At 34.9% G+C, this 21,992-nt stretch overlaps 1 protein-coding gene across 4 annotated transcripts in view; it reads right to left on the reverse strand.

Annotated features, from left to right (window-relative positions):
- Window positions 1-21,969, reverse strand: part of TRPC1 (transient receptor potential cation channel, subfamily C, member 1) — a 59,136-nt gene extending 37,167 nt beyond the window's left edge. Inside the window, exons 1-3 of one of the 4 annotated variants that reach the window (XM_004682135.2) lie at window positions 21,562-21,969; window positions 8,792-8,946; window positions 2,533-2,634 (exon numbers count right to left, since the gene is read on the reverse strand). In XM_004682135.2, the coding sequence (XP_004682192.1) occupies window positions 2,533-2,634; window positions 8,792-8,946; window positions 21,562-21,736 (432 nt within the window). In that variant the 5' untranslated portion in view covers window positions 21,737-21,969. The remainder of the gene's footprint in view (window positions 1-2,532; window positions 2,635-8,791; window positions 8,947-21,561) is intronic. The other 3 variants (XM_004682136.2, XM_012724941.1, XM_012724942.1) reach the window with 3 other exon arrangements.
- Window positions 21,970-21,992: the final 23 nt, after the last annotated feature.

Consider the following 21,992-nt stretch of genomic DNA (forward strand, 5'->3'; position numbering starts at 1 on the left):
ATCTGAAAAATATGGAAAGGCAGAAAGAATGGCCATATTCCTACTACCAGAAGAATATTTAACAACATTTTCTTCTTGTTATTTCTCTGCCATATACCCCCTTCTGAGGACATTTTCTTTTACATAAATTATTTAAACCAATGAATTCTAAAAGTGGTTTTAATATTTTGGAGAACAAGAGCTTTTTTTAACAGTCTCACAAGAGTTAGAGCCCAGAACCTTCACAAAAAACTTCATGTATAAAATGCTACATACAATTTAAAGAAGTTCACAGACCCTATGTGTAAAGTACTTTATTAATTTAAATAAAACCACCACAAATATTTTTGTGAACATAGCTTTTTGAAATTTAGGATTATCTCATCAACATAGAAACTTTGAAGTGAAATTACAGATCTAAAGTCTATGATCTCCATGAAGGAGTTCTGAAGCTCCTGATACATATTACCAAAGTTCTTTCAATAATTCATATTCCCATAATAGCACAATGTATCCATTTGCTAAAGACTTACTCACCAGCACTGGATATGATCATTCCTAACTTATGAATAAAAAATGCTATCACGAAATAATAATCTACATAACTTTGATTATGATTTTAGTCTTTACCAACGTATTTTCTCCTCCCTTTGTTTATAAATGTCCCATTTATTTAATATGAACCTCAATTTAATTTAAAGCTGCAGAGAAATCTAAAAATTTAGCCCTTTCTCCCCTATTATTGGTTATAAAGAGGAGGAAATTGCATTGAATTCCTTAAAATAAAAATGGTTTTCTCACTTTCCCTATGAAAGATACCTAACTATTAGCAACACATTGAGATGTACTTCTAACATGTATACATTAAGATGAGATTATGGTCATAATTTCATTATCCATAAATATATGGGTACTATAAAAAAAGAGGCCTGAGACTAAAGATCAGAATTTATCAAAATACAATTTTGATAAGCCACAAATACACAATGAATTCACTGAAATGGTAAAAAGAATGTATACATAAATAATTGACATTACCTGTCTAGAAATAAGAGGGCTACCAGAATATGACTTACTGTCATTGGGAGTATTCAAGCAAGGCTTGGATAACCTGTTTTAGAGATACGGTAGAAAGGTTTCTTGCAGTGACTAGGTGATGGTTCCATTCTCTTACAACTCTTTTAAGATTCAATTGATAGTGGCATTGGTGATGAAATACTACCCATCAGTCACTACAATATCCTAGCACACAATATCCTCTCCTTCTCCTCAAGAAGATAAATGGGTTAAAAGTCTAGACCGTAGAATAGATATATCAGAATACAACAGTAACTGCAGAATAAGTAACAGATGGAATTCTAGATATCACTAATTCTTTGGACAGGGACTATATCTTCTTAGATCTTTTTTATTTTCTATGTCCCTTTTATTTTCTTATCACCACTTAAATTAGGTGATGCAACCCTCTGGAGAAAGTCGTACATTCACAAACTGTACAATAGTCTAAATGAGAGTAATATATTTCAGTCAATATATGATAAAGTATAATATATGATAAAGCAGTTTCTCATAGTTCTCAGATACTGGCTGATAATCTGGAATCAATCTGAAATTTCTTAAGATAATTTTTCTTCTGAGCATTGTCATTTTATACTCCCAGCTGTTATGTAAGCTGCTTGGTTCTCTACATTTTTCATCAATAACAAATGCTACATAAGGCTTTTTAAATACCTGTATTTGAAAATTAGAAGGTATTTATTAGTAACTGTCTCCTCACAAAAGCAAAGCAAAAAATATATATATATACACATTTAATTTAGGATTAATAGATGACTACTGTTAACATTTTGCTGTATTTCCATACAGATCCTCTTCTATGCATATTTTTAAGTTTGGATTATATTTAATACAATTTACTTTTCTTATTTTACTGATTTCCTATCACATATTTTACCATGTTCCTACATGCTATTTTAAAATAACATTTTAAATGTATATGTTATATATTTATATTTCCAATCTCTTATTTTGGTATTTCAGATTTCATCACATGACTTTATCATTACTACAAGTAAGATTGTAATTAACACTTTTGTCCATATTTTTTATCACTTCCTTGATAAGTTTCCAGAGAAGGAAGAACCAGGCAAAAAAAAGATATACTTTTTTTTTCAAGTTTTACATTTAGAAAGTCTATCCATGCCCAATCAGCTATGTGCCTACACTTTCTTCCATCTTTATGTTTTGTTTATATTTAATTCTTAAATCCATCTGAAAATTAATCTGTATTTTCAATGTAACCTGCAGAATGTTCCATACTAAAAATACTGGTCTACACTGAAAAAATTATAGAAATATCACTAATTTTAAAAAAGGTTTCCTAAAAACAAAATTATTCTTGCAACTGGCTTCTTATTTTAAAGCATTATTTTACAGAATGAAAAAAAATCTATTTCTTAAAAGCAAAATAAATTTGGGGGGAAAAAAGGCAATAGGGCAAGAGATCTATTCTGGTTTAAAAATCCAAATTAATAAATATTTAAGAGTACTAACTACTATAGTTGGTCTTGATGATCGTTTTGGTCGATGATTAAGTAGTATATCAACAGCTCCCACTACTTCAGAGTCGATTGCCACCAAAAGTGCATCTGCGGACTTTAAAAAAAAAAAGGTTAAAAATGAAAATGGAGGATAAGAAGATAAACTATTTATTTCCAGTAATTCATAAGTAAACTATTTTTAAAGTTTAAACTGTATTATATACAGTAATACTCAATTTTCAAAAATTTAGACTGTCCAGGTAACATTTGATTTTCTTAGCAGTACTTCTCTGTACCACAACATACAGGTTTCTGTACTGGTTTCATGGCATGAGCTGGTAAAATAATGAATGCTTAATAGCCGGGTGTATTAATGAAACAATGCTGATCCATTTAATATTTAAAACTAAGATGCTTTCTTTTTCAAGATCTTTATTCTTGAACTTTGGACCAAAAGAATCATAACCTTCTGTATCTTAACTGCTGGTAAAGGATTGTATTCAGTCTAACAAAAACGATCATAGATGCAACCATGAAGATCAGGGACAATGGAAAACATGTTAACAGAAGATGGGAGCCCACTGTTCTCATTTTTATAACACATGGTTGACTGATACAAATCTGACATTAATATCAGCAATCTAACTAAACAAAAACCACAAAAAGTTTGGTTATTAATGTCCTTACAGAAAAGAGGGAAAGTAACTATAGTATTACTCTCAAGTACAACTCATTTTGAGGCTCCAACTTTGACAGGAGAAAAAGTAAACAGAAGTTGAGGATATGACTTTTTAACTTGGTAACAGTCTATTAGTCTATTATGATGCTTGGCAATGTGACATCATATTTTTGTTTTATTTTAAAAAATCATACAGGCAGAGGGAAATGTGGAAATAAATCATGGCTTCATCTAAGAAAATATCCTGATTATTTTCAATCTGTACATTTTTAAACTGTCATAGTTCTTAACTATTAAGCAATACTCTCTTGAAAATGAAACTAAGTCAGCTATTTAGTACTTTTTGCAGCTGAATAACCCTTTCGTCCATTTTATCTAGATGTTCAAAACAGAACTAAAAATGGAAACTTTATCTGGAAGTCTAAAAATAGGAATAAGAGCCCCAAAGAAAGGGTTGAGGGGTCACACTAAATCATAGGGAACTGCTGTTTAGTCCCATAGGAAAAACTCTCCATCTTGATGGTAAATTTAATTCACTACTTTATCCATGAAAACTTTCAACTTTCACTGGGCTGTAAGTCTATTCTTTGAAGCCTAGCATCATTATTCTGCTGCTCTGCAAACATTTCTTTTGAATTTTTAACATTCTTGGTCAGGGGGCACAAACAAACAAAAAGAACCATATGTCCATTATTAATTAAACATTTCACTTATGATTTTTAATTTTAACCTATAAAGCTAAAGTATAGTAATGCTGCTGCTCTTGAACATGAGGCAACTTGAACCATAAGAAGCATAACCACAGCAGATTTTATTTTAAAAAAAAAATGGCCCACTCACAAACTAGCTTCAAGTGAATTATTTTCCTATAGGAACTACCTCAAGCACACTGACAGATTGTTCATAAACAACAGACATTTATTTGGGTTTCTTCAGATCCTTACCAAATAGGAAAATAGCTGAATTAAAACCAACAAAGTAAGCTGATCATTGAAAAGATAAAATATTAGTAGAGCAAAGTAATGTCAATGCACATCAGTCTGAAGCCTTTTAGTATAAAGATAAGCATGTTAATAGTTTCAGACAATATGAAGTAAGGTAATATGATTCTATTCACAATGATGTCTACTTAACAGTGGTAAAGTTAAATTATATTCAGATACACTCTAGGAAAGAATAAAGAAAGATTCAGGTTAAATCTTCCAGGCTTAAAAGGATAAGCTTCAGGTGTAGGAAATATTTACATAAGAAAGTTATATATGAGTTACCATTAACTTACGCTGCATGAAAGTGTATTAGTTGATGCAGGTTCTAAGGAAAAAATGCTTTAAGGTATTTTTAAAAAATATCTATAGGGATACATAATGCCATTAGTTTTGTTTCCTAATCATTCTTACAGATGACTGACCTTTTTTTAATTAAAATCTACTCACTATCTGTACTTATTATATATTTGAGTGTGCTCTTCCTTTTCAAATCAGAATTTGTCTTTTCAACAATTCCCATACTCCTTCCTCTGAATTCAGAGTTAACTAAATACTACCTTTCTAAAATTAAAATTTCCACTTTGATATTCCCTCTTTTGGTCCTTCATTCACAGAAATACCAATCCTAGCTCCCACCTACCCAAACATTAAATCCTTCTTCACTCTTTTTCACCTCTAGAAATGTACACTTCATCTTAAAACAACCCATTGCAAACAACCGATAAACCCAAAATAAACAAGGTTAAAACATGAATTGTCATTTCCGACCCAAGCTTGACTTCTCTTCTAAACTTTATTTTTCTTTCATCCTTCCCTCAATTATCCATTTTTAAGATTTTCTCTTGGAGTTCTTAATTCCCCTCTCCAAACTGAGGTACTTTTAAATTCTATCAATTCTCCCTTTGTAACAGCTCTGACATCTGTCATGTTTCACCCTATTCCTAAAGCCACAAAACCCTTTCCGTGCTATTCCTTGGTATCCGTGGATGCTAAATTCCTTTACATAAAGTGGCACAATATTCACATATAACCCTCCCAAATACTTTGGATCATCCCTAGATTACATAAAATACTCATTGCAATGTAAATGCTCTGTAAAAACTATTGTATTGTTTAGGCAACAGTGACAAGGAAAAGGTTTATTCATGACTAGCCCGATGCAACCATCAAAGGCCCAACTACATAGTCCATATTTTGTATCCATGGATAAGTCCATGAATGCAGAGCCCACCAATAAGGAGGGCTGACTGTACTCCAGTTTTATTGCATCAGGATAACTAAAAAACGTGCTCACCAACTATACTATGGAACAAGATTACGATGCTTTGGTGGCAGGAGATCTAAAGTGACCACACCCGAGAGCATAAATCCTGTATTGTGAAAAAAATCAACAAGGATGTAAATAATGGCACTTCATGAAAAACTATGAAAAATAAAAAATGCTTGCCCAAGCTAGTTTTTTTTTCTATTTTCTAATTTTTATCAACACTGTCAGTTACTTCATTTTTCTGAAATGAATTAAGACACATCATATCCTTTCTTGAAAATCATTTAATGGCACTACTAATTATCACATGTAACTCAAATCCCTTAATCTGGCATTCAGGCCCTTTTCAACCGTTAATTTTAATTATTTTCCCAGCTATTTCTCTTCACTCTCCAAGCCAATTATTTTGTTCAAAAGGTCAAATCAACGCACTGACTCAAGAATATATACTGCACAAGCCTTCTCTATATCCCCTGTCTACACCTACATAAAATTTTCAAGAGTAGTTTCAAGTAGTAGGTAAGATCATGAAATGTGCAGTCAGAAATTGGGCTCAAATTTCAGGTCTGCAATTTATGAAGAAATAGCTAAGCAAATTACTTAACTGTTCTTCTTTACCTTGCTTTCCCTCATCTAAAAAATGTGGATAGTAATACTATCTCGCAGGGCCATTATGAGGAATAAGTAAGTGAATATCTTAAGGTTTCTCTTACATAGGAACACTGTATAAATATTAGCAATTATTAATATTTCAGGACCGAGTTCATGACACACTTCCAGGAAACATTTTTTTATAGCTTCAATCTATAATGATCTCTTTTCTGTTTCCAAAACATTTATTGTAAGCCATAGAAGTTTAAGCATGATTTCTCAATAGTGACAAATTGGACCGATAATTCCTTGTTCTGGCGGGCTGGCCTGCACACTGTAGGACGTTGAGCAGCATCCCTAGCCTCTACTCATCAGATGCCAATAGCAATCCACCCCCCAAGTTGTGTAACCAAATATGTATTCAAAGAAAACTCATGCCATTTGCAGCTACATGGATGGAGCTGGAAAGGGATTATGCTAAGCAAACTAAGTCAGAAGGAAAAAAATAAGTATCGGGTGGTTTCACTTACAGATAGACTATAGAGAAACCAAATAGTCAGGAAAAAGACAAAACTTGCAAACTGACCCAAGATCATTGTCCAATTAGTATATAGCAGGGAAGGTGGGATAGAGAGGTCAAAAGAGGGGAAGGAAGAGCACAAGGGACTATGGTCATGATTCACACATGTTATGATGGTGGGAGAACTACAGAGGAAACACCAAGGGGAGAAATCACATACTGTACAACAATGACCAACAATGTAAGAAAATAAATTTAATCAGAAAACAAACAAAAATGTCTTTAAACATTTCCAAATATCCCAGGGACAAGGGGTGGAGGGGAAAGCACAAAATTGTTCAGTTGAGAGCGACTACCATACCATATAATAAAAATACATGAAAGCACTTTGTGTCCTCAAAGCAATATACAAGGGTCAAGTATTATACTCAGCACTTATCATGTATTCAATTGTAATGCCTATGTTCTTTCATTGTCCAATTAGTTTAATATCCTTTAGTGCAAATTCATACTTATTCATTTCCAGTCACATCCAACTGAAGGCTTTGATACCAAAGACACAGGTAACCTGAGATACAACACAGAGAACTGGAAAGAGCATGGGATTTGCAGCATAAGATTAGGTTCCAATCTTAGCTTTGTTTCCAAGAATTTTAGAACTTTGGGCAGTTCATTAATATCTATGAGCCTCAGTTTTCTGGCGTTTTTATAAAATGTAACATCTATGTATGCTATGATGTTCAAATGTGGTCTAGTAAATGAAAGAACCATGTATACCACTGATTTATTATTTACATAGAATCACATATATTAAAAGGCAAAAGTTATTACTATACTATAATATCTCTTTTATCTAGGATCAAGAACCAAGTTTCTTTATAACCTTATTTTCTAGGTCACTGAAGCTTATGCTTTTAAGTCTTTAAATTTTTAAACTATTTCGATGGAAGCTTTTTGTTTTGAGAAGTCATATATGAATTCTCTTCTTTTTTGTAATATATTATGTACTGAATATAATTTAACTTTTTCTTATTGACTCCATCAACTATTATTCTAACATATAGTTCCCTCAAAGGTGATCAAACGTGTAATGCTGGTGGCCTTTTCATTAAATAGTCAGAGGTACTGTACCGCATTTTGTTCCACTTCAGCCCTTCATGTTATTCTGTTGTCTCTCTAATTCTCACTGGACTAGAAAACTAAGTAATTTATTAAACTGGAGTCTAAAATCAGAAAAAAAAGACTATGATGGAGGAATTCACAAGTACTCTTTCCTATGACTAAAGTTCATGAACAGAAGTGGGAAACTTCGTAGCCTCTACTCTGGCTGCGTAGTGATATTTTTTATTTATTTTCTCATTCTCACTGGTGTTCTGGATAGCTGAAATTGCTGGGAAAGCAGTCGTTCTGGTACTCCAAATATAGAGACAGTAAACATGTACATAAAACTACCGTATCTATACCTTTTAAATTTTCTGAGTGCTTCTTGATGAGTCAAAAAGAAAAGTCTCACTAACAAAGCCCACATCATACTATTTGGAAGTAAAAAGAGCATAATTTCCAACCATAAACAAACTAAGAAAGAAGGAAAATAATATTAAATACCCTTCATAATCTCTTGACTGAATTTTCTCACAACTTAATCACACACTACTTTTTCCAACAAACAAATAAATATGAAGATAAACAGAAAGGTCAACATTTTCCAGTTAAAAAAAAGTTATTCACCTTTAGTTACAAGCAAATATTATATTTCAAATGAAAAGGAAAACTTAATACAACTTAACAGGAAAAAATTGAAACAAGTTGAAAATTGTTTTATGAGTCAGAAGCAATTTGTTCTTATGCCTATAAACTGTATAAGCCACAAAAAATCTATTCCCCTGATACTTTCAGAACACTTGTACTATTTTTAGTTATTTACTATAAATATTAGTAATATGGGTAATACAAATCTTTAATGTCATGATAATTTACCTGTCAGATGTAAAACATACAAAGGAGGGAAAGTGAAAATTGGCAGGAAAAAGATTTATCAAGTTAAAATATACTTAAAAAGGATTTTTAGGTTTGTTTTTAAAATTTTTAGTGGTTTAAAACCAAATAAGGGGAAAGAGAGAAAGGAAGGAGGGAGGGACAGAAGAATGGAAGAAACTAGGAAATAAAAAAGAAACATGGAACATCTAACAGTACTTAGAAGCTACTGGATAGAATTATCTAGCCTTGTACCTGACAACCGTAGTCCAAAAGAAGCTGCAGTATATCCAAGTTTTCGTTTTCAATAGTTATGGTAACAGCATTTCTCCCAAGCACATCTACGCAATTTATGTTCAAGTCACCTGAACTGTTTTCCTCCAAAATCTTTTTAACCATATAATAGTCACCTAAATAACAATACACAAACATAATTTAATATCCATGACATATTAAATAAAAATGTCTATAAAGAAAATCTTAGCTTGATTTAAAACATCAGAAACCTAAACTCATTTGTATACGGAAATGTGCAAAGAATATCTGAACATTTTTCCTTCCTGAAAACTTATACTCTAATAAAATATATACCAGTTGCAGAAATAAGTGTAGAAAAATTTTAAATGTGCATTTTGAAATAAAACTTGTCAGCTTAAAATTTATAGCTGTTCAATTGTAAGGAAACTTTTAGAAGATATGTAAAGCAATATAGAATGACCAAAAGCACACACTGGAAGCTAAAAAAAAATTTTAAAGATTTAAGTTTTACAGCCCAAATACATACACACATTTACATGCACATCATAATGATTAAAAATGTTATTTAGAAGTAAGTGGAAAACATTATAAGGAGAGCATACAGGGGGAAACATAGTTCGGAAAAGCAGTATGTGCTTTTGGGTATGTAACAAAAAGAGGATGCTCAAAATTCCTCTCCTCTACAAACTACACACACACACACACACACACACACACACACACACACATCCTCTATTTCATTAATGGAGTTGTTTGAAGGACATGGGAATCATTCAGCTCCACAAGCTCCAGAGCTCTGAAAACCAGGATTCATGCTGGTTCAAGCCAAAGTCAGAATATTTCTCAGTGAAATTTTGAAAGGAGCATACTTTCTGCCTAACTTCAGCCCACATCAAAACAGCTGACTCACTGTGGGTAAAAAGAATAATGGAGGTAAGCATTTTCATAGAGGCTATCTGTCTGCTCACCAACTGGTGTAGTAAAAGAAAATAAAAGAAAAATGCTAAATAGAGAAAGAAAACAGATGGGCTTTATTTCACTATTTAAACATAAGATGAATAAACCACGTTAAGTAACTTGCAAATACAGTTGTTCCTTAGAAGTTTATGAGTAAGAAGATACAGGTAAAGAATTACAGTGCAACCCAGAAGCAATGATTTCACAGTATAGAGAAAACTAGAATTGGACTAAATAAGTAAGAAAGGCAAGAGATACTGTTAATATTTCAAATAAACCTGTCATCCTGTCATTATTTTTAACCAAGGGCTTTAAAGACCCCATACATTTCGGAAGGTGAATGTTAGTTTTTTTGGTGGCTTATTTCCTTAGTTCCTTTAAAAAAACTATTCAAAAAAAAAAAAAAGCATTTTCCTCATAGCACTATTAGTTAACATTTAGACACTCCATGATAAAAACTTACCACTACACAAAGTGATGCCCTTTACTCACAAACTAGATGAAACTAGTGAATAGATGAGTGAAAATTTATTACTATTAATGTCAAATCTCTTCAATATTGCTTTATCCCAAATTAATTTTTCTCCTATTCAAACTCCTATTACAGATCATGTTAAATTAGTATCATTCCAACTTTTTTGTCTGAAGATTTCTCATTCTCTTTCTCACTTTTCTATAACCAGGATTCCTTCAAGATCTCTCCTTCATTAACTTATTTTCCCTTATCTGTACATTTCCCTCATTTGTACCTCAGTACATTTATTGACTTTAAAAGTTGTAATGACTTCATTTCTGTAAATTTTATTGGATTCCTCTCTGTATATCTGCTACCTTTTATGTTTTCATTTCTCTATTTTAAACTTGGTCATTTTAACATACTTATGGCCTCCAAATGATAATTACCTAAAGATCTCGAGAGATTTATTCCTATTTATTCCTGCTACTGACTTGTAGTAATGGATGATGGTCTTCTGAATTTTTTAAATGGATACTGGAAACTTATTTTCATGCAGCGTAACTGTGGGAATACTAACAGCCAATTCTGAAAATGTGTCCCATATAAGGGTGCTTTTTGCTTCCGCAAATAATGAGTTTTTGCTACTCTATCAGTCTTCTTTACATTAATTTCTGTTTTGGTATTCCCAAACCAAGTGGGCAGAATTAATTAAAACCTAAGACTACAAGAAGCAGGACTATGACTATAGATTCTTAAGGAAGTCTTATTTACAAACTTCCTTGTAGTGTTCCTATAGGTGGATGGTTTCCGTTCTCAGGCACCGCCTTTCTAAAAGTATAATCCTTCCGCTTTGTAACCTATTTCTATATGACATTAAAATTAAAATCCTTATCATGCCTAGACTAGCAATTCTTGGCACCACCCACAAAGCAGATGATTTTGTCGGCTCACATACCCCTCTGTTTTACATCTTTCCTTAATTTTTGGGCTCTGAGCATTTCCCTTAATTTGTTGAAAGCACAGCTGCTCAGTTAAATGGGTGTTAATTTAGCAAGGATTTCTAGATGATTGGAAGCAGAAGAGTTCAGATTACCTCATCAGTCATATTGCTAGAGGCAGAAAGAAAAATATGAAGGCTGTATAATTCCTGTATTTTATAAATTTCAGGTATAATAAATCAACAAAACTGCTACAATTTGTTTATACTGTTGCTTACAAGGTCTTTTTGCAAATATTTGATATTCCAGATTTAAGATTTCTGAGACTGTTTTCACTGCGGTCACGGGCATTATATGGGGGGGTAAGAGTTAAAAGTCAAAATAAATAACTTTTAGTCATAAAAATAATAAAAATTTCCACCCTGTCACAGCTAGTACTCACATGAAAATGTACAAGTTACAGTTCTAGAACCTACTGGAAACCTAGACTGAAAGCCTAAGCTTTTCATCTAAGTTTTTATTTGTAAGCTATTTAAAACAACATACTCTATAGAATAAGCTTAGATCAGGAAAAGCACACAGTAGAATATATGTGACACTCTGCAAGGAACTAATTACTGAGCAAGGATTATAATTCAAAATGTCTTCTTATGTCAGACTAATATTTAAATGCTTTTTATTTTAAGCTGAAGTTGCTTTTAAGAGTTACATCTTTTTTCTTTTGCAATATATAAGGAAATGTAACATGTTATGTTTCATGGCTACCTTTTCTTCAGTAAAGGAAAAAGAAAACCAATTCCACCAATATATAAATTCAAAAACAAGTCTTCTCAGCCCACTCTCCAAAATATCTGCCATGTTCACCCAATTGGGTACTGCTACTCCCAGTCAGGTGACTTTGCAAGTCTCTTTACTGATATAGCTCTTCACACTCTAAGGGTTGACAAACTTTTTCTCTAAATGGTCAGATAGTAAATATGTAAACCTTTGCAGGTGATACCATCCCAGGTGGTAGATATTGGTTGCAGATGTTCAACTTTATCTTTACGACACAAAAAGCCATATGTAAACAAGTAAGGTCTAAAGTGTTCAAATAAAACTTTATTTATAGACACTACAATTTTCATTTCATATAATTTCTACGTTATGAAATACTCTTTGATTCTTGTCCAAACATTTTAAATGTAAAATGAGAAAAAATATTCTTAGCTCAAAGGACATACAAATAGGCAGTAGGAAGATTTGGACTATAAACTGTAGCTTGCCTACCTATGCTCTCATCCCCATCCTCTTTAATCTAGCCTCCACTCAGCAGCTAGAGTCATCATTTTAAAATTCAAGTCACATCAAGTTTACAATCAAGATTTTCATTACATAAAGGCCTGAATATTCACTATGGCTTACTAATCCTGAAATAGCACAAGCTAATACTTAAATATTACTAAACAATACATGCTCAGGGTGAGTAACAGGTTACTGCCTGGGGGTTCTCACCTATGTGCACAATTGCAAAACAGCTCAGGATTAGGGTCCAACAAACAAAGGCTTTATTTAACAAATAGGAGATTGGAGAAAACAAAGACCCCAGACAGTGTCCACAGTGCCCGGAAGTACTATGCAAAGGTCATTCATGGAACATTAGATGACAATGCAGCACCCCACAGCAGCAGTCTGAAGGTTGAGCCTGATGCTGAACCAGAGAGCAATGGACTCAACAGCACCAGAAGGTGGAGCTGGAGAACCAAAGGCTGCAGTTGGCTTTTGGAGATGCTGGACTGAGCCTGAGCCTATAAACTGTATGAGCCACAGAAAATCTATTCCCCTGATACTTTCAGAACACTTGTACTATTTTTAGTTATTTACTATAAATATTAGTAATATGGGTAATACAAAGTTATCTTTAACGTCATGATAATTTACCTGTCAGATGTAAAACATACAAAGATAAGGAGGGAAGGTGGTGCTCCTTGGAGGTAATGTCAGAGACAGGGCTATAGGCAAGTGCAGCAGCCAAGTCTCTATTAAGGGCTACAGTATGGAACTCTAGGAGTCTACAAAGTCTTATAAGTTCTACAATGTCTGGTGAATCCCAGAGGTTGTCTGTTCCATGAGTCTCTCATCAGAGGCTGTGAGCAGAATCCTCCTGAAGATAGTTTAATGAATGCTCACTCTTCAAAGGCCAACTGCTGACATCTTCAAAGTGGTTCAATGAATTCTCTCTTCAGAGACTGGATGCACCAGCTTCTTTGGAGGTGGGAAACAGAACCCTTATTCTCTCTTTGGAGTCTAATTGTGCACTGCCTAAAGCTGGGTCTTGTACTACCTTATGTCCCCTTAAGTGTCCTGCACCCTACAAGCCTGACTGGACCATTTTCAAGCATCTGACTGGACCAATTAGTATCAATCAGCTCATTTTTTAAAACTATTTCTTTTTTATTGTTATTTAAATTTTTTTTACATTGCTCATTTTGTGCAATTTTTTTTCATCTCATTTGTAATCCCCATGGGCTTCCCACCAATTTACCCATGTGCCTTTATCATAGTCCAGTGCACTCATCCCACCCCAGTTCTTATCCCATTCTCCCTTTCACCCCATTAAATGTCTCTGGTTTATAGTTGTTCGTTTTTACTCTATTACATTTGTTTTTCTCTCTTTTTTTCCCCACACCGATCCCTTACACTCTTGCTATGAGTGAAACCATCTAGTACTGTTTTTTTCTTCTGACTTAACTTCACTAAGTACGATTCCATCCAGCTCCATCCATGTTGCTAAAAAAGGCATGAGTTCATCTTTTTTGACTTATGAGTAATATTCCACTGTGTATATGTACTTCATCTTTTTAATCCAGTCTTCTATTTTTGGGCATTTGGGTTGATTCCATGTCTTTCCTATTATAGAGCACAATAAACATGGGGGTGCCGGTGTCCTTCTGAATCAACGTTTTTTGTGTCCTTTGAGTATATACCTAGGAGTGGGATTGCTGGGTCATATGGAAGTTCTATTTTCAGCCTTTTGAGAAATCTCCAAACAGCTTTCCATTGTCGCTGTATCAGTTTGCATTCCCACCAGCAGTGCAGGAGAGTTCCTTTTTCTCCACATCCTCACCAACATTTGTTGTTGCTAGTTGTTTTAATATGTGCCATTCTCATGGTATATCATTGTGGTTTTAATTTGCATTTGCCTTATTACAAGTGAGGAACATTTTTTCATATGCCTGCTGGCCATCTGCATTTCTTCTTTGGAGAAGTGTCTTTGTAGCTGTTCACTTTACTTTTTGCGATCAGTCCTTTGTCATTAGAATTGTGTGCAAATATTTTCTCTGTTTTGTGTAGTGTCTCTCCTGCTGTACAGAAGCTCTTTAACTTGATGTAGTCCCAGCTGTTTATCCTTGCCTTCACTATCCTTGCTTTGGATGATGTATCTTTAAATATATTATTGAGGTATATGTCATGCAGAGTTTCACATACATTTCCTTCTAGATATTTTAAGCATAATCTACCATAGGACATACTGGCAATAAATAAAATGCACATTACACATGAATTATTGGCTTGATTGAGGCTTTATGGTACATTAAAGGGAGATGTATATTTTTTCACACTGACTTCCGTTGTATTTGGGACTTCTACGCCCGAGGTTGCTCAGCTCTGCTATTGCCAGGATCAAAGTGGGTACTTTCATATAAAACTTTATTTTTAATTCCTTCTCTGGCAATTTTTTCCTGGATTCTTTGTTTTGCATAATTGTACCTACAATGGAACTAGCATCCTAATATTACCAAGAAAATCCTCCTACTCCAACATCACATGATCTTCTAATCCTACTAGCTAACAAAAAATGTCCAAGGCCAGCCACAACAGATCCTAAGGAGCCATATAATATTGAATCCCGGACCAGGGGATATTTTCAACATCTAAAATGCCTAGAAGTTTAAAGGGCTTTCGCTTCCCGGGCTCTCCTGGCTCCTGTTCAGTGGCCATGGGGAACCACCAATCAACTCATTTTTTAACCCAAATATTTAACTAATGAGGTAATCTCACATCTGATTGGCTCATTTTAGAATTCTAGAGGCAGATATAAAAGGAAGAAAGGCCAGGTAGGCCTGCACTTAGGCCAGGGAGTGGGCTGATGCCAGAGAGCCTCAGCTGAGGGCAGAGGGCCTCAGCCCCAACAAAGTTACCTTGCCCCGGGGCTTCTGGGGGTCACAGGGGATCTGGTTATAAACCCTACAGGATTTGGGACTTACTGCCATCTCAATTTACCTTGTGTCACTCTTCCATTCACCCACTATGACCTTTCTAGACCAGTATTTTTCAAACTGCAGGCTGTAACCCACTAGCTGTCATGAAATCAATGTAGTAAGTCCTAATCAACATTTTTTTTAAATGAAACAGTATTTAAATACTAAGGTAATTTTATGGATCTTTAGCTACAAATTTACTCTGGCCATTTCTGAAATAAATGCAGAGAAATACAATGGAGAAATGGAACAATAGCCATTAAGAAGAGGTGATTCTGGCCCTCCCTGGTGGCACAGAGGGTTAAAGCACAGCATTGTTCGCTAGCCATAGTCACTTCAGTGGTGTGGCAGACCTCTCCTGACTGCCCATTATTCCCCTCAGCAGTGTAGTTGCTCAATCTGCCTGTTCTGCTCTCCACTCTGTCTCTGGTGAATCCTCTCATCCCTGCAACTCTGGCCTCTACCCTGTTCTGTACGCATGAATAAATAAGTCTTTAAAAAAAAAAATAGGCAATTCTATCTTTTCTTCACTGACACCTTTTTTTATTTTCTTATTGTAGTAACTTCGAACAGTACTGTCATGGAGGATTAATGTTCAGTTTAATTTTATAGTAACCAAATTTCAGTTAGTTGCAAAGTGTGAGAGAATTTACCTATCAAAAAGTCTGTAAAGCTTTTCAAATCAAATTTCATAACAAACTTTTTGAGTGTGGAACTGTAAAATTCTATTACCAAATACACTAAAAACAGATTTTACTATTAAGAGGAAAAAGAATGATGAAGTTTTTATATATAGAACGAGATAGACAGTTACATGTTGGATCTCAAATAGAGGCAATACTATACAAACTCTACAGCAAACTTCAAATTAGTTTGAATCAAATTCTTTAAAAAAAAAAAAGCAAGACTTTTACAGTGAAATGATTTAAAATATAGTTTTACCAAATGTGCAAAACCCAATGTTCCCAATGTTTACCACAGGCCCCAATGCATTTTTGAATATTTGTATGTTGTAAATGAAACCTTCAAAATTAAAAACATTAAAAAATTTTGAATAATATCATCACCAGAATTTCTTAGTTGTTTGTGATTGTTAAAGACTACTGTCCTAATGAATATCAAATGGAAACGAGCATAACAGTAGTGCTGACTTTTTACAGTAAATTATTTGATAAATTAAAAAATACACATAGCATTTTCTTGAATCTATTAGAATTAAAATCAAGCTTATTTTATGATTAGAACCTGATATATGACTTAAGTCCAATGCATAGCAATGCTGTAACTTATATGAAACTTCAGTTTATATCCAGTATGTCATAAGTTTCATGAAGGAGTTACTGTATCACTTTACATATATATATATATGTACACACTGGGAAAATATACTATTAGTCTGTGTAGATTAAGCTAGAAAAGATAAAAGAATTAGTGATGGGGCCATACATATGACAAGAAAACACTTTTTTTTTAAATTAATAGAAGTTATGAATTAATACTGCTGATGACCACTTTATAGATCACAAAGCTTTGGAGCCCAAAGGAATTCCATGAATCTCAACTATACTGACACAGAACTAGAATTTTTATTAATAATTCAGTTAGCCTCCTAAGTTAGGACTTACCACCTCAGTGATTGCCTTTGAGCTACTCATTACATATTTCAGCTTAACTCCTATATGTTAAACTTTTCAGTGTCATTAAATTTGGTGGAGTCAGTTATGAAAAATATATTTACAGCACAGGACAATACCCATACAAAAATTTTAATCTACAAGATGCTTCCTCTAGTAAAGGGGTTTTGCTTGGGTTATATATTTGTGGTTCCCCAGGATAAAAGCTATACTACATACTGAGACTATTCCATCTTTCAAATCACAAATAGGCCATTTAAATCAAATCGAGCACTGCTTCTTCCCTTCAGCTATTGGGCACAACAGCTTTTGGACACAAACATATATATTCTCCTTACTGTTCCTTACAAAAAGCACAAAGGAGTATTCCTAAAGGATAACGATATATCCAATTATTTCTTGATAAAGTACCATTCCAGTACATTAACAGTTAAGAACTTAATATATTCAGATGATGACTTAGAGAAAGCAACACACTTGTGGAATTATTACTGAGATGTAATAGTATTACAGTACTGCAAAGCACTTACGTCACTCAACACAATCAGTTACAAACCATCCAACCAATACTTAGTAATTTAACAGTGGTTTTGTTAAAATAACCAAGAACCATGTATTTTTGGTAAGATTGGTGATTTTAAAAAACTCTCCTGCACAAATTACTTAAATGCTAAGTTTAATGTCAATTGTGAAGTGCCTGCAGAATCTTCATTAGAGTACACCCCTTACCTTCGTTCAGCAAAGTTTTCTTCACTCAAAACACACACCTGCTTACAGTAGGTGCTCCTTAATTAAATGACTTCTTAGCAATACCTGCTCTGTACAATTTTTCCCACTGCTTTTCTCTCCAACCCTACACTTCAAAATTTCTTCTCAAATGGCTTTGTAAAAATATCCCATTAAATTAAGGTGTTATTAAAACAGAAGCTTAATATTACTTCTTCCAGAAACATTGTGTAAAAGCATCCTCTCCCCAAAGGTAAGCACAGCTTACCTAGGAATTTAATCATCAACACAACCTCCCATACAATGAAGCAAATACCAAAAAGATGACACCAAGACTCTAGTCTGAGCCCAAAAATAAAGGTAAAATTCAACTTTCGCCATACCTTTCCTCTGACCCTAGGAGTAAACTTCAAGAAGGGTCTCCTGATATTAACTGCAAATCAGATTTCCTGCACATGCTTTTTATGAAAAGTTGGCAGGTACTGAATCCAGACAAAATCCTTTTCATTTTCTCTACACAACTGATTATCAACAAATTAAAGGTCTTGTAAGGTTTTAGCTCATTAATACACTAAGAGCAACCATTTTAACAGGCACTTTAAAAGAAATGAAAGATCAAGAACTGTATTTAGTTTATATGCTCCCCAAATAATCCTATTAACTTTCTCCGGCCAGTAGGCCTGAAGTAAACCATACACACCTCATGGTTTATTATATCAACTCTACACTATATTATACTAACTCTCATTACTATACTAACTCACAAGAAGAGTGGAAAAAGATATTTAACTGCTATTTAATATATTATAAAACAACACATTTATAGCCAGTTATTGTTTCAATTAATCTTTATTTCTACACTGCAGTATTTTATGTCCAAAAAGAATATGAGAGTAATCCCTGAGAATTTACATGAAGGTCCCAGATTTTACTTTAGATCACTGACATAGGAACTTTCAATTCACTTTTGCCTTAAAATTTTAGAAACAGAAAAGAAGTAATTTTACTTTTGATTTTGATCCACTTTCAAGTTATATGAACAGCCACTATTCAAGTGGCCATTACCTACACCAGGACTTGCCCGCATCTAATGAATCATTTACAAAAAGACAACTGTATAAACCATAAGATCTTTTTCTTTCCACTCTCCTATATTTTCCTTACACCTTAATCTGTACACACCTTTCAAAAAGCCATCCAGGTACTAACATCACATATAACCATATCATCGCCACAACTGCTGCTTAGGGAATTCTTAAAAGGAACATATTTAGCACATTTTGCAAATATATAGTAAGATTGCTAATTGAAAAGAATGAGAAACAGACATTCTACAATGGTTCTGCCCTGGTACTACAAAAGTATCATGCTTCCTTTGACTTTTATTAGATAAATGTAATCTGTAAAAATCAAGGTTTATAAGGTTCATAAAAAGCAAGTTTAATCTCCAATTAATAAATCCAAATGTGGACCATTCTAACACAGTGATTTCCATTCATTTAAGTATAACTAGAGCAGTATAACAACACAATGAAGAGAGCAGGCTCAAAGACAGATCTGAGTTCTAGTACTTCCTAGTATAACCTTGGATAAAGTAATTTTTAAATTTTGTTAAGCCTCATTTCCCTCATTTGCAAAATGGAGATAGTAGCAGCTCTGGCTCATGGGGTTCTAAGGATTAATGAAATGACCTCTTTAAAGCATGAGCACTCTACCTCAGTTGTTAGTTTAATGAGCTGTTCGCCACTAAGTCTGACAAAGCCTCCAATATAGTTTCCCTTGCTATCCAAAGAACATTAATAGTTGGTATGATTTGGTAGGTAGTTTTTTTGGGTCAGAATAGCTTGAAAATTTTCCATACATTAATAATAATAGCATTTCCAAACCCTCTTAATCCTTCCCCAGTCTACCAAATCATACCAAAAAGAAATGTTCTACCTTTGCATAGCAGGGGAAACCTTAAGTGGAAGCTGTAAATTCGCCTCAGAAAGCTTTGGTTCAACAACATTAGTGAATACAAACATAAAACAACAAAAATACATTGCCCTAACTTAAATACGTTGCCCATACACTAAAATTTTAACGTATGCTTTTTTCAAATCTAGCCCAAGAATGAATGGATTTCAACATACCTGAAATAGGAAATACCTCTATTTCATCTCACTCATTAAACAAAAGAAAATTTTTTTGGGTGGGGAGAGAGTAAGTATAGTTTCAACCCCATCTCCAAAATTCAAATCACTCCAAAAATCTTAATGATGTTATAAACTGGAAAGTTGACAAAGAATTCCCAATTATGTCAACTGGTACTACTGGATATGCCTCAAAAACATGTTAAAATGCTTTTGAGATATGTCATGCAGTAATCCAAAATATACACATTACACAACTCCTTATTCCAGTCATATTCTCTTGACATTCCTGTCCTCAGTTTGACAAGAATGTTAAATCCCCTTGATACACTGTTTGCTTGAAAGTAATCATTGTTCAGTATGCTGCATCTTTTCCCTTTCACTCTCAAAATTTTGAAGAGAGGGCAATTCACACCAGTAATGCTAAACAATTTTACAAAATCCACAGACAATTTGTGAGGTTATATAGAAATGGTTATGATTCCAAGATAATTCAAGTTGTGCCCATGGTAGACTTTAACAAATGCATTCATAATATAAGACTAATACATAAGAACAAAACTTGACAACTAACATGGGTGAATTTTGTTTACATGTCTATGTGTTCTCAAAAATCTGTGTAAATAATTTCAAAAGCAGTTAGAGGCCCGTCACTTATTAAAACATTCACAGGTACAAACAAAATTCCTTCTGCACTTCAGTCTTTTCACAGGACAGTGTTAAATTGCTCTTTGGATTTGTCTTGGAAGTCTGCATGATTCTAAAGTTTCCCTAGTATGGCCATTGTAAGGCAAGCTAAAAAAATTAAGGAGAACATTTACAGCACTTTTTTAACATTCAAGAAATAAATGAAGTCTTAGGGCAATTCATTACCCCTCTCTGTTTAGAAAGCATGCTTAAAGGAGATTATTATGGCCATAACACTGACTTTTATATATAGGAATCAATTTATAACATATATGTATATATATACTAGATACAGCCAGTTGTTTTTCTTAATCTTGCAATTATTTTGCGCTAGCTTTATTTCTCAAAGAAGACCCAAACATTATCTCCAACAAAAAGTACGAACAAAGTTTTTTTGTATTTGGAGAGAGTTTGGTCATTGGCAGAATTTCCGCAGTCCCGTCCTTATTTCAGATATCACATCTACGATACTGGCACACCTAATCCCATTCAACAGTAATAGAAAATAGAAACACCAAGGCACAAGGATGCTGAAGTAGATGATCCGAGGTTTTAAAGAAAAAGGAAAAATGCAGAGAAGAGCCCAGGCACACCAAGAATCCTAAAGAAGACCCTAATTTTCAGACTGGAAGGTCTGAAGCAGAGAACCCGTCTTTCCAGAAAGAACAGAACGGAAATGCGGAGAAATAGACAAGTCCGTTATGAGGGCGGCAACAGAGATGCGGCTAAAATCCTAGGGTCCAGCTCCCCAGGACGCTACCCGAACATCGCATCTCACGACCCGAGCCACCGTGCAGGTGGCGCGCCCAGAGATGGCAGCCCCAGCCGCTCCTGCCGGGCACGCACCGGGCAGAGGCGGCGCTGGGTGGCTGGCAGAAAACGGGCGCGGCAGGAAGACGGAACGAACGCACGAGGGTGAGGGAGCTAAGGCTGGGGGAGAATAAGGTGTGAAGGGCAGGGGCGTCCAGAAGCAGAGAAAGGGGCCTAGCTCTCACCCTTGTCGCACGCCAGCAAGAAAAGCTTCTCATTCAGAGTGTTCTCCTCCTTCACCTCCCGCACATCCTTCAGCGCCATCACCTCGTTCGGCGACGAAGAGGAGGATGGGGAGGAAGGCAGGGAGGAGGAGGAGGCGCCCGAGAGGTCCGTGCTCGGGTACAGTGCCGCCATCATCGCGGCCCAAGAAGGGGGCAGGCCCGGAGACGGGGGCGGGGCCCCCACCAGCCCCGACCCCGACCCCAGCCCCGCCCCAGGGTTGGAAAAGGGATGAGTCGTTCCCACGGCCGCCTCAGCGTGCGGCCCGTTGGCCCCAAAGGGCGTCGCCTCCCCTCGAAGCCAGCAGTCACCCTCCACCGACAGCCCCAGGCTGGTGGCGGCGCATGCGCGGCCTCGGGGCCAGCGCCCCCTCCCCAGCCGCCGGCGCCCGGGC

Source organism: Condylura cristata, unplaced genomic scaffold (genome assembly GCF_000260355.1).
Source record: "Condylura cristata isolate star-nosed mole 26May11 unplaced genomic scaffold, ConCri1.0 scaffold00014, whole genome shotgun sequence".
Taxonomy (NCBI): domain Eukaryota; kingdom Metazoa; phylum Chordata; class Mammalia; order Eulipotyphla; family Talpidae; genus Condylura; species Condylura cristata.